The sequence below is a fragment of the Pseudonaja textilis genome, chromosome 1 (assembly GCF_049901715.1).
Source record: "Pseudonaja textilis isolate UNSWEBS1 chromosome 1, rPseTex1.2, whole genome shotgun sequence".
Taxonomy (NCBI): Eukaryota; Metazoa; Chordata; class Lepidosauria; order Squamata; family Elapidae; genus Pseudonaja; species Pseudonaja textilis.
This window is the reverse complement of record NC_141990.1, coordinates 40,495,745-40,509,110: the sequence shown is the minus strand read 5'-3', so window position 1 is coordinate 40,509,110 and position 13,366 is coordinate 40,495,745. Positions and strand designations below refer to the sequence as shown.

Genomic DNA, 13,366 nt, shown 5'->3' with positions numbered 1-13,366 from the left:
TCCAGAAACAAGAAACAGAAGCCATATTTCTTTGTACATAGACACAACACTGAAACATGTGGCGCTTGGATTGCCCTGCTGTGAACACCATCTTGCCTGTCTTGATCTCCTTGCAAACACCTCTGCATTGGTCTATATTATTGCTTCATTTACCATAGTTCATTGAATGAGAAAAACCTGGAAGGGCTCAAACATACTAAGCAATAAATCAGAACTGCAGTACAAACCCAGCTTAGTTTCTTGGAATTGCAAAACTCATTAAACCAATATAAAATATATTGCACAAAGCCTCTATTTTTCTAACCCTGAAGCATCATGTGTAGATTTTTTTTAGTATAAATAAAAAAATAAGATTCTACCCCATCATGTAATTTAGATGTTGCAATCATATAGATTTTATTACATAATTAACAAAATGCGATTATTACAGAATATAAGAATATTTCTTTACAGAAAATAGATCTCTATACAATTTAGAGAATGCCCTATGAGTTTTCAGCTTGTGAAATACAACAGTTTGGAATGTACATATTATTTAACCAATTAAATTTATAAAATGAGGCAGACGTATAGACCGTTACATTATTTTAAATCTACAGGATATTACTGAATGGTATAGGGCCAAAGATTGCTGAAAGCTCCAGAATCTTTTTAAATAAGTAAACCATTCAAGTATTAACCACTCTCTTCAAAGAGTTAATTTTAAGACAAAATGATCATTCAGACTTAACACTAAAGACTGGTGTTAAGGTACACTGCTAGATATCTTAACAAGGCAGCTTTCCCCCCCACAGTTACAAAAATTTAGTTAGCTAATATTGGAACAGGTCTTGGTAAAGGATAGAGGTGAGCATTGACATTTAATCTACATTTTTAGAGATAACATTAACAAATATACCCAAGTGGGCATATTAAAATGCAGAGAAATACTGATACAAGGGAAGACCACTGAGACACACATTTATGTTCGCAATGATTTTAATGAATATTTCACTTTAGTGATTCACTTTTTTATTATCTTCTACAGATATTAAAAGAATGTTAACTTTTTCTGGTTTCATATCTATTTAATTCTGTAAAGAGAGTGAAAAAAAAACCCCACATGTATAAATATTTATTATAGGTTTTGCCTTATAAGGCAAATGGACGACGACTGCCAAATAATCTGCTGACAAGGGCAATGCATTATATTGCTCAACACTGGGTTTGTTATCGATATCACAGCAGACAAGAGTTTCCATTACATTCCATTATTTTTACTTCCCAATATGTAACACATACAAATACAGCCATTCCAATGGTGACATGTCTACTATTAATTTCTCAGCTCAGGTAGAACACACCTACTAATTTATAATAAGAATCACATTGAAGTGGGCACATGAAAAGTGACGACTGTTTTTATTCCATTGATTTAGCAAATTCAGCGTAGTCAATATATCCATCATTATTCTTATCACTATCGTGCAAAACACCATCTATCAAGTTAATTAGGTCCTCTTCTTTTATTGTCGGAACATGTTCGTTACCATCCTAGAAAAGAAAAACGACAGATAAGTCTCACCAAGGAGTTGGCTTGGAACCTCTCTTTACACTTCTTGATAATTATATTGCTAGAGAGTAAAAGATTTAAATGGGTCTGGCAAATCAAAACTCAGAAGGTACAGTTAGTTCTCTATGGGTAGTCCTTAACTTATAACTATTTGTTTAGTGACTATTTGAAGTTACAATGGCACTGTAACGACCAGTTTTCACATGATTGGTGCAGCATCCCCATGAACAGTGGTCGCCAACCAGTAGGCCGGGGACCACTGGTGGTCCATGAGAAAATGTTGGTGGTCCGCAGAGAAATGTCACCCCCAAAGTATCCGTCAAAGCAATTAATCCAGGCTGTGCGGGAACACAAGGCTGTACCGCCCACATGGCCCACGGGAACACAAGGCTTGCGTGGCTTGCATTGTGAACATAAGGTAGTAGTGAGGAGAGGGGGGAAAGAGCGGAGAGGGGGAACTTGCCTCACTCACCCCATGCGCCAGGCCTGGCCACTGGGCTGCTTCTTTCCACTTTTTTCTTTTGCTTTTGGCTGCACGCAAGGAAAGCAGCAAAAGTCCTTCTTTTTCTCCCCGAAACTCCACCAGAAATGAATCTTTGCCATCTTTGGGACCTTGCAAGGCATCCTGCTCCAAGAGGCTGCACCGGTGCGACAAGTCTCACAAGGATTCTTTTCTGGCGGAGTTTGAGGGAGAGAAAGAAAGATTTCTTCTGCTTCTGCTGCTTTCCTTGCATGAAGCTAAAAGTCTCTCTCTCTCTTTTTCTCTCTCCCCCAGAACAGAGCTAGAGACGATATCCTGTGATCCCAAATAAAGAATGATCATTGGTAGGAAAACGGGGTGGGAAATTTTCCTGCAGACTTTTGGGGGGATTTTCCCAGGTTCTCTGGTCCACGGGATTTAAAATTATGAGTTTGGTGGTCCCTAAGGTCCAAAAGATTGGCGACCCCGGCTCATGAACACATGATCAAAATTCAAACACTTGGCAAAATACATACACTTGGCAAATGGATCACAGTTGCACCGTCCCGGTGCCATGAGATCACCATTTGTAACTTTCCCAGCTGGTCCCTGAAATCAATGGGGAAGGACAGATTTGCTTAAGGACCACACGATTCACTTAAGAACTGCAGTGAGTCACTTAACAACTATGGGAAAAAGGTTCACAAAGAGGGGCAAAGCTCACTTAACAACTGCCTTGCTTAGCAACAGAAATTTTGGGCACAGTTGTGGCCGTAGTAAAGCGAGGACTACCTGCATTTAATTTTTATTTTCTCAGAATAATGCTGTATATTTTTCTTTTGCTCATTTGCTTCTTAAAGCTGTTTCAGAGTTTTGCCATTTATAAAGCTGACAGTTCTTCTAGAGAAAAGTCTTCCCTAAACACGATGCCAACATTATATTTTTAGTTTGAAGCAATGTTTAATAATGTGTGTGTGTGAAATGCACAAATATTACACATATCATTTTTCCAAGGAGTGCTGAGAAGCGCATCAAATTCCCCATTCAGACAAACTAATACAAGGGTCCCCAAACTTGCCAACTTTAAGACTTGTGGACTTCAACTCCCAGAATTCCTCAGCTGGCTGAGGAATTCTGGGAGTTGAAGTCCACAAGTCTTAAAGTTGGCAAGTTTGGGGACCTCTGAACTAATACATACCCCTCTGTGCCCATGTGATACTGCAGTGGCAAGCTCAAGACCATCGAGCAAGTTGTTACCATCATAATCATGCATTTTGAAATAATGAAGCTGCAGTTCTTGTGATGACATCTCAGCTTCTGGTTTTTCAACAACACCATCTAAATGTTCCATAATGTGGCTGTAAGACAAATATGCAGCAGCTATCAAAACTTCCATACAGATACACGCAACAGGATAATTTAACATATTGTGCTCGTTCAGTTTCAACGTTTTTTAAATAAGACACCATTGCCTCAATTATGCAACTCATTGAGTCATACGTCATTGTTTATAGAGTGCAGTATTTATTCGAAGAACATAAGAATTGCCCTACTAGATTAGGTCAATGCCCATCTTAATCCATTCTCAGGGGTTGTCATGCCCCTGAGGAAGAATGACTCTGAGGAAGAGGAGGAACAGCCAACAGGGAGTGGGAGTGGGGCTCCAGAGGTGGTAGAGGAGGCTGGGGAAGGGCAGAGGCCGGCTGAGCAGTCAGAGGAGGATCCAGGCCCATCCCCTATCCATCCTAGGTCACGCAGGGAGGAGAGGATTAAGGAAAAACAAGGTCTACTCAAGAGGAAATTATCATGATCCTCCTCGTGGCTTGCAGGTGGGAGCTATGTATATGTTTGCAACTGCGCAGTTAGAATTTGCAGGAGTCAATTTAGTGTTCACCTTGAAAGAGGTTTATCTTTGCTGGCGTTCTTCCCATGGACTTTTCTCGGTTATTTTCCTGGAGTTTATTATTAGTTATCTTGGCTTGCTTCGGAACTCTCATCAATGCGGTTTGTTTTGGTTTTCTGTTTGCCTCATTACTTACTTTTGTGACTTTAAACTGTGCCTAATAAAACAGTGAAGTTAAGTTGAAGGCCTTACCAGACTTTAATATATGTTTTGGGTTTGGGGTTATTTTGAGAGACTACAGGTCATCACAGGGGTGTTCACAAGCAGAAAATAGAATGAGATTTCCCACCCTCCCATTATTCCTTTGCATCTAGTGTCTCAAGATATGCTTAGGGATAATGTTGGTCTTGAAGAATTAATAGATTTCAACAGAAATATCTTCTATGAATATACCCAATCCCTTTTTCAAGGTAGTTAAGTTAGTGGCTATCAATGTGTCTTGTAATGAATTCAATTGGGGTTAATTATGTTGTACGTGTTGGAAGAAAAATCCTTCTGGGTTCAGTTCCAAGTGGGGAAAAAGACACTGGAAACATGGAGGCTGTTTGGAAGGTTTAAAGGTGGACAGGACCACATGGCCTGGAGTTCCAGAGTGAAAAGGATGATCACATGCTTCAAGATGAGGGAAAAGATCAAGAAAAGGCTGAGGTGCTGAGAGTGCCTGGGTTTTATAACCTCTTTTGGGATTTGAATTGGAGCTTGTATTCTGATTGGTTGTCAGACTTCCATGGGGCCATGCAGGGGCAACTCTGTAGGCTGTCCTAAGTTCCAGGCTTGGTTGAGCCTTATTGGATGATGATGCACTGAAAGGGTTTTTGAGCAATTGCTATAGCTTTACCTGGAGATCTTTGTTATGTAACGTATTCTGGCCTAGGCCTTAATGGCCCACCCATTAACAAAGGGGGAGTTGAGCTTCTGCTTCTGAGGTGAGTTTCTGCTTCTGAGTTTCTACTTTTTTTAGAGGAAATATTCTGCCTTTTTAATATTTCCCAGGATATTTCATTTTTCTAGGAGAGGGGTGGGTGCTAACTTCCTACATATGTGAAAGATTTCCCTTTCTTTGTTTTAAATATCTTTTCTATCAGCTTCACTGGGTAACCCCTTCACTAGAAAATGCTCCCCCTCCACTTTTTCTGCCATTTATTATTTTATACACCTTAATCCTTCAATAGTCTTTTTTTTCCCCTAAGGAGTCTTCAAAAATCTAGGAAAAAACCCTCAGGGTTTTCTGATCATTTTGCTTCCCTTTCTCTAGTTATTGTGCCCTTTCTCAAATGAAAAGACTGAAATTGTACACAGCATTCCGTATCTAGACATACTATAGATTTTGATAATTAAAATGCCGACACTTTTATTTTCAGTCTTTTTTTCTAGCCTGGTGTTTCCCTTTTTCATACCTGTTGCACTCTGAAGTGACAACTTCATTAAGATCAGGATCTTGCTAATGTCTTAGCATTCTAAGCAAGTATGCCTCAAGTCCCAAAATTCCCAGCATTAACCATACTAAAACTCTGGGGATTGGCCTGTACATCTGGTAAGCATTCAGGCTGAGGAGGATAGGCTGACACAAGATGAAGACTGTATTGAGTTTTATTCCAGCTCTTAAAATCAAAGTGAAGCAATAATTGGACCAGATGGAACTCCAAAAGTGATAAAAGAATAGACTAAGTTAAATGTACATACATCTGCTGACTCTTTAAGAATGGTTTTCATGATTCTAAACTGTAAGAACAGATACTGCACTTCCTCTTAGCCAAAAGGTCTTTAGTTTTCTCCCTTAAATTAAAGAACAATTTAATCAGGTTTCAAAATGAATGGAAAAAATTAAAGTCCCCTTTCCCATTCATTTTGAAATCTGGTTAAATTGCTCTTTAATTTAAGGAGAAAACTAAAGGCCAAAACTAAATTGTTCTGTTAATGACCAGGCCTTGAGTTCTGTAATTCTATCATTAAAGAAGCTGTCATTAAAAAAGCTGTCCACCTCAATTCCAGTTGTTAACTTTTCAAGTATATTAGTTGTAACCCTAAAGATTCCCACATTAATTCATAGATTATATATTGCCTATACTTGCTCTGCAGTTCACAACTCTATCTATAATGGAAGAATAAAGAGATAAAATGGAATTATATAAAATGCCAATTTATGGAACACATACTCTTTATCTTGTACCGTGTTCTTATCAAGACGCATGCTGGGATGATGGCTTCCATCCAGGTGATCCTCTGCTAAAGAGATAATGGAAGTAGCAAGGATAATACAGCAGAGAAAATCTATGCTATAAATCCTTAGATGTACCATAACAGCCATATTCTAGAAAAAAAATTAAAATACAATTTATAATGTAATACTGTAAGAATAAAATTAAGACTCTGCTGCATATTTGCAAATACTGCTTCTACAACAAGTTACACCCTTACCATAAGCACCAACAATGCACCTCAAAACTTTATCTTTCATTTTTCCTTTTCTATACGTGAATAACAATAGTTTGAAATACTAGATATTTCAAGTTATTGTCAATCTTATTCACATATATTACAATTTATTGTGACCAGAGATTTTTAAAATAGGTACAATAATGCCTTTAAATCAGGGGTGTCAAACTCATGGCTCGTGGGTTGGATGAGTCACATGCTGGCTCTGCCTCCGCCTGGTTTAGTGAAGGGGAAAAAAGTCCCAATATGTCACATGACGATGCCATGACAATGTAAGTTTGACACCCATTTTAAATAAATCAACTATAGATGAATAGTTACAACAAACTACTCTGCCACATATGGCTTTTTAACATTATGTGTACATTTGGCTGATGTAATTATTTCACAACTCTTAAGATGAAGCAAGTACAACTATTTTTTCTACTTAACCCCTCCTATTCAATATGCACCAACCATTGCTACCTATCAAACAACATTACTATGTACTTTGAATTGTTATTTTGGAAGTCGTGTCAACAAACTTTTAAGTTTAGAATCACAACAATTTTCTGAAACAGCTAATTCATTGACTTTATGACACCAATTTTGCAATCAATTTCCTTATGCATAAGAGTTTTACTAGACATAACACCATATTGTAGTTGTAAAACTTATTCCTTTCAAATGACTGATAACATATGTTATCAATCTTGCAAACAATCAGGTCCTTACCATAATATGAAAAAGTATCCAGTTTTACCAGACATAACACAATGTTGCATTTGTAAAAAAATTTCCTAGAGCCTTTGAAACAACTGAACTGCAAATATATCAATCTTGCAAGCAAACAGAAATATATATTGTGAAAAAGTGTCCATATTGACTTCAAAAAAAGTTTGAGCTTAAATTCCTCCAAATAAATGTCAGTTAGAATTCAGATACTAATTGTTACAACAGTAACAAAATGCTAAATAAAAGATAGTGCCAATATTAACAGGTACTAAAAGGAAAGCATTTATGTCCCAGGCAAATCGCCTTCTCAATGCAAATTGCAATTTCCCGAGATAATGTAAGGTCACATAAAATCAAGCAACTCAGGATATTAGAAAGCAGTGACATATTCCAGGAATGCTTGAAAAATGTTGTTTGTAATTTTTTGTCCACCGTTAAAAAGAATATTCTACCCCTTTTCCGTTTGAAATAAATAAACCAAATGCCATTTAACTGCGGCTGCAATTTGCAGCCACGAAGCTGTGTATACCTGTTCCAAAATTAACCTCAGGCAACTATAAGGAGGATTGCAGGATTAGCACTTCGAAGGATCTCCCCACTACCAGAATAGCGGCTCCAGTTGCTTGACTTGCAAGCAACGGTGAGATCAGGACCGGACGGGAAAGCAGGCGACACAGACTCCCGCCGGCGCAAGGCAAGCACTGTCTTCTGGCCACCGCGAGATCCCGGCTACTACGATCGTCCCGGAAAACCTGCACCTCTTCCCAGCAATACTGCCCTTAAGATGACACTGTCCGGGCCGGGAAGAGCAGCAACACCCACAGAACTGAACCCTCTCGGCCACCATCCCCCACAACTCATGTCACCTCTGACCTTCAATACGTCAAGAGTTCCACGCCTTCTCCTCGGCGATTGGCTACTCTCTTTGATATTTTACGTGTTGTGAGAAAAACACAAACACACGCACACGTCTTACCGAAGGGGTGTGTGCGTAAGGAATCAGGTATGTCCGCAGAGACCACGCCCCCTCCCGTTTTATGACGTGGCTTTATTCCTCTCAGAGCGAGTTTTCGGAGGAAGAGCCCCCTGTGCCCGCCCGCGTGCGCTGATACGCCGGACTATATTTTTTTTTTGGGGGGGGGGTAGGAGTCATCATAGGGAGGAATTTCCTAGCCAATTGCTAGGGCTGCGCTAATGACACCTCCTTCAGCGAACAGCGGTTGGGTTTCCGCGCGGCTGCTGTTCTTGTGAATTAAGATGGTTCCGATTTCTCGCCATGGGGCTTTTTTGCTCAGCCTGGATCTTTCCTGGAGCTCCAAGTGGGAAACGCTGAATTAATAGTATGAGCTGGATGCAATATATGGTTTGTGGTGAAATTTACCCCCAGGTAGACCAAGAGCGATGATGCGAAGACCTCAGCAACAGTGCAGCAAAAAAAACCCAGAAAGCAAATGATTCATATTCCCGGCTTTTTTCTTTTGCTGAGCGTTCTGATTTTTGCAGCCCGCATATGCCTGCTCATTTTCAAAATATTACTGCTGCATTCATTTTAGGGCGGTAACATTCAAAGATGGAAAACAAGTAGGAAAAAAAAGGAAAAAAATGCTAACAGATGAAAAGAATAAAGAAGCATATGCTTATACCAATTCAGTTTTTATATAAAAACTTGACCCTATGGAATATTAATATTTCCATTTTATCAATACAATGATGGTCTGAAATAAGACAAGCAAACACATTGTCAATCCAGGATTACAAATATGGAATGGTAGTCTTTCCATTGTAGCAAATAGTTTTTGCTATGCCCGTGCTTGATTAATTCATAGTTCTTTAAATCAATACATTACAATCTTTAGAGTTCCAAACCATCTTCATATTTTAGTGAACTCATATTTGAGCCTATTCTGTGACAATAAGAATGGCAAAGTTTTTTTTTTCCTGCACCTGTGGATTCTTGTTCTATACTTTTGTTCAAAATATATCCTCTATATATGCAAGGACAAATGGGACAAGAGACCATTGATTATCCAGATTATTTTATGGCTTTCCTCAAGGATAAAGTTCCTTCTGTCTGCTTTGGTTTGGAAAACAGTTGGCCAAAATCAAGTGAGGTGAGCCAGGAGATACTTTTCATGTCCCCTTGTGGAATCTAAGGAAATGCAGAGTCCATTTGGGGATTGGACCCATGCTCCTCCTAGCTTCTGAAGCATACCAATAGGGCATGAATGAAACTTTGATGAGAAAGAGCCTATATCAACCATCTTGAAAGAGGCAAACTGATGCAACCTCTGTGAAGAAGCCATTTCTCAACTGGTTGCGTTTGTCAAATTTGCCTTCCTCTTTTGAGCTGCAAAAGTGCCAGTATTTCAACAACAGAGGATCCTAGAGAAGATGAATTATTTAGTATTCCTATGTGATTATGACACAGTAGATGGAGGAAATGGACCCCCTGAGTCTTGTTTGACTTCTTGATTACCATTAATCATGGTATCCTTTTGAATTGCCTGCATGGTTTGGAAGTAAGAGATATCATTTCATGATGATTCTGCTCTTCTGAGCCCATAGTTCCAGGGATAGGGGATAAGACATTAAGGCCTCAGCTGCTGCAATGTGGGATGCCATAGGGCCGTGATGGTGAACCTAGGGACCGCGTGCCAGAAGTGGCATGCAGAGCCAGCTCTTCAGGGATGCGAGCTGTTGCCCCAGCTAAGTTCCACTGTGCATGTGTACGTGCCTCCTGCCAGTCAGCTGATTTTTGCATACGCGGGGGGGCGCATGTGGGAGATGCATGCACATGTGCAGGGGGAGTCCCCCGTGCATGTGCAGGGGGGTGGGGGCAGTGTGGGGGAATTGCATGTGCATTGCATTATGGGTGCAGGCACACATGCACTTTTGGCACGCAACGTCAAAAAAAGGTTAGCCATCACTGCCATGGGGTAGACCTCTCCCACATTATTTAATATCTATATGAAGCTCCAGTATATGAAGTTATATATTGGTCTGGGATGACATATCAGCTAGAGATTTATAGTTGTATTGAATTTGCAGCTGGAAATTGTGAGGATCTGGTTGGGGAGGAACAAGCACAAACTAGCAAGACAGAGCTGCTGGATGTCCATAAACATCAACGGGAGGGACTGATTCAATGGGAAGATGTTTTGCTGCCAGAACACTGTAGATTAGACATTGATTGTCTAAACTCTGCAATTAAGATAGCAAGAAAACTATTATTATACTTAAGTTTTGCTGATAAAATCCTATGCAGACAATTTCAACTGTTATGTGTTCAGAACAAAAAAAAAGGCCTATTCAAATTGTATCTTTCCCCTAGGGACATCCAGACAATGTGCTTTCCTACAGTTTGTCAGGCAGTACAAAAGTATACACCAGGATAATATTCTTTTATCTGCACAATCTTGTGGTAATGTAGCTAATGAGCAGTAGTATCCGAAATATTTATTGTGGGTCAACTTAAGATGCTGTAATTGATATATATTTTCTTGCTGACAGAATCAGTTGATCCCCCACTGTAGGCTGGAGCAAGGGTGGGAGAAGGCAGGTGGGTAGGGCAGGGACTTCAATCATTTGTCAGAAACTTAGTTTCTGGTTACAACCTCTGGAGATCATGGAAATACTTTAGCAATAATAGTTACACCACTATTTTTTAAGCAGTAAATTGGCACCTCTTTCAAGTGACCTGTTAAACCTGTACGCACATCAATAAACAAGTGAACAAACAGGTTGCAGAGAATCATTAGAAAGTGGGTGCTTGTGCAAGATCTCAGTTCTATTTGAGCTGATTTTCAACCCATGCCATGTACTGCCAGCATGCACAGGGCTTGGGGAGCAAGCAGTTCTTGCCAGTGGATTGCTATGCATGTGAGGCCCATGAATAGGGAATTCTATTGACTGCTAATGTTTTGTAGCTCACACTTTTAGAAATACTGCTCTAGGTAATGAACAGATTTATTTAAAATGGCAGGACATTATAGGATGGTTGTATCGTAATAATAAAAAAGCAGCTGATTTATGAGTAACAGTGCTTAACTGACCTTAGTTGAATTTTCAAATAAAAGGTTAAGTGGAGTAAGATCTGGTTAGTATTTATATATTTATCTTGTGCCTTTGAGTCAATGTTGACTCCTGGCAAAAGCCTACACAAGTCTATTTAGTTTTATTGGCAATATTTCACAAATGGCCTATTGCCTCCTTCCTACACTGAGAGAGAGAGCGATTGGCCCAAAGTCACCCAGTTAACTTTGTTCTTAAGGTGGGACTAGAATTCATAATATCCTAGTTCTGGCCTGATTCTTCAGCCACTGCAATACACCAAATTGGTTCTTTGTTAGTACTTGGTCACAATGAAATCCAGATCTATAGACTAGATTGGGAAATTAAAAAGATATCACCTAAGAAAACAATTTGCACATTGTTTCAAGGCAAATTTCATTCATGTAGTCAACAGGAGTCAAAAGAGCAGCCTCTTCCAAATTTATTTACTTTAGGAAATTTATTTAGCGCTGCTTATTTGCACATGGCAACTCAAGACAGCTTACAAGAATATAAAAACCTCATATAAAAAACAATAAAACTAATACGAGAACCATATAATAAATTAATAAAATAACCCCCCACCCCAGTGACGAGCCATTTAATGGGCTCCATCCAACTCTGCGTTTCCCCAGGCCCGCTGGCAGAACCAGGTCTTCAGCACCTTCCGAAAGAGTGTTAGAGTGGGGGCCATTCTAATCTCGGGGGGGGGGGAATGATGTTCCATACAGAGAGGGAGCCACCATGGAGAAGGCCCTTCTGGGTCCTACTGGGTGCATCTCCCTAGGGGATGGGACCCGCAACATTCCTTGCCTCCCCACTCTGATGGGTCAGGTAGATGTGACCGGCAAAACGTGATCCCTCAGATAACCTGATTCCAAGCCATGAGCTTTAAAGATGAGAACCAGCACCTTGAAATCTAATCAAGTTATTATTTGGCCATGCCTTAACAGTTTCAAACAATTATTTTCTTTAATGCTTGTGGGGGGGGGGGGAGTTAAATTTCATTTTGATTCATGCTAGCTAGGATCTACGATAATCTAGGATCTGATTATCAACAGCACAAACTGATAATTTGTACTATTTAAAAACCCCATGTGTTAAATTAAAGCCAATTTTACATGTCAAAAGTATTCTTAAAATGGATTATATAGGATGAATGTAGAAGATAGCCATTAAATCAAATGGAATATGCCTTCCAGATGGAATGTTTCATATTTCACAACTCCTTTAAGCAAATGAGGCCCCATTTCTCCTTCAAAAGAAACATCTGTAAACTTATATTTGTGAATTTTAAACTCCCATAACTGTAAATCCTGACACACATACCTATTGGCTAAAGTATATAACATGCTAAACCTAAGTTAACAAACACTAGAGCCTGTATCCTTTAGTGGTTAAAGCACCAGGCTGGAAACCAAGGAAGTGTGAATTCTACTTCCACTTTAGGCATGAAAGGCGGCTGGATCAGTCATACTCTCTCAGGCCAATCCACCTCACAGGATTGTGGTTGTGTGGAAAATGAGAGGAGGAAAATGAATTAGGTATGTTTCTTGCCATGAATTATTCATAAAAAATAATAGTGGAATTAAAAAAAATCTTTAAAAAACATTATTGTGTCATTTTGAAGCATAGAGTCTTAGGACAAAGTCCCTAAGGTTGATCTCTGACATATCAAGCAGAGGCAAAAGAAAAAGAAGTTGAAGGTGTAGAAAATATTTTTGGGAAGAATAAGACCCAAGGACACAGAGCAACTAGCAAAGGAAGCCCTTCTGAAATCCTTCCCTGGCAACTGTACTTCTCTCTAACCCTTCCAGACCATGCCTAGTACTCAAAGTGCCTAGTACTTATCTGGAAAGTGAATAGAGGAAAAATAACGATTTCCTTTAACTACTGGTCCGGACTTGTGTAGTGGGGGGCTGCCAATTAGGGACTAGCAGTAAACAAGCGGTGTGCTTCCGAAGTAGGTCGTTGAAGTCGCTTCTACTGCAGCTCCACTTTCCCGTTTTTGTTCCTTCAGTCCAGCGTGTTTTCCAAACGTTGCCAATTATTTTCCGTCGGAATGCCGGAGCCAATTGGTGACTGGTCCCCTCCTAATACCAAAGGGTTTGGGCTTTTGAAGAAACCCGGGCTTCCCTTCCCAGCGTGTACAAGAGAAATTGAAAGCTTGCTCATGCTAGGGGAGGGGAAGGGAGGGGAGGGGAACGCGGCGCTTCCCGAGGCGCGCTGCTGCTTGCCTGCCTGCCTGCCC

At 39.9% G+C, this 13,366-nt stretch overlaps 1 protein-coding gene across 3 annotated transcripts; it reads right to left on the bottom strand.

Annotated features, from left to right (window-relative positions):
* Positions 1 to 371: 371 nt before the first annotated feature.
* On the bottom strand, positions 372 to 8,187 carry MCFD2 (multiple coagulation factor deficiency 2, ER cargo receptor complex subunit). Of its 3 annotated transcripts, none has more exons than XM_087932184.1 (4): positions 8,042 to 8,187; positions 6,072 to 6,226; positions 3,211 to 3,370; positions 372 to 1,533 (listed from the first exon to the last, which is right to left on the bottom strand). In XM_087932184.1, exons 2-4 carry the CDS (start codon positions 6,221 to 6,223, stop codon positions 1,402 to 1,404), a joined length of 444 nt encoding a protein of 147 aa, XP_087788310.1. In that variant the 5' UTR covers positions 6,224 to 6,226; positions 8,042 to 8,187; the 3' UTR covers positions 372 to 1,401. The 3 variants fall into 3 exon arrangements, with proteins under 3 accessions (XP_087788310.1, XP_026551656.1, XP_026551654.1); XM_026695871.2 differs by having other exon boundaries at positions 7,939 to 8,094; XM_026695869.2 differs by lacking the exon at positions 8,042 to 8,187 and adding an exon at positions 7,595 to 7,917.
* Between the last annotated feature and the right edge of the window lie 5,179 nt (positions 8,188 to 13,366).

What these genes read in the sequence shown, in the direction of transcription:
- MCFD2 (XM_087932184.1), bottom strand. Translation starts at nt 6,223, where the DNA reads ATGGCTGTTATGGTACATCTAAGGATTTATAGCATAGATTTTCTCTGC. An exon ending in AACACGGTACAAGATAAAGA is followed by an intron (nt 3,371 to 6,071) that starts GTATGTGTTCCA and finishes TTTGTCTTACAG; the next exon opens with CCACATTATGGAACATTTAG. An exon ending in TATCACATGGGCACAGAGGG is followed by an intron (nt 1,534 to 3,210) that starts GTATGTATTAGT and finishes TTTCTTTTCTAG; the next exon opens with GATGGTAACGAACATGTTCC.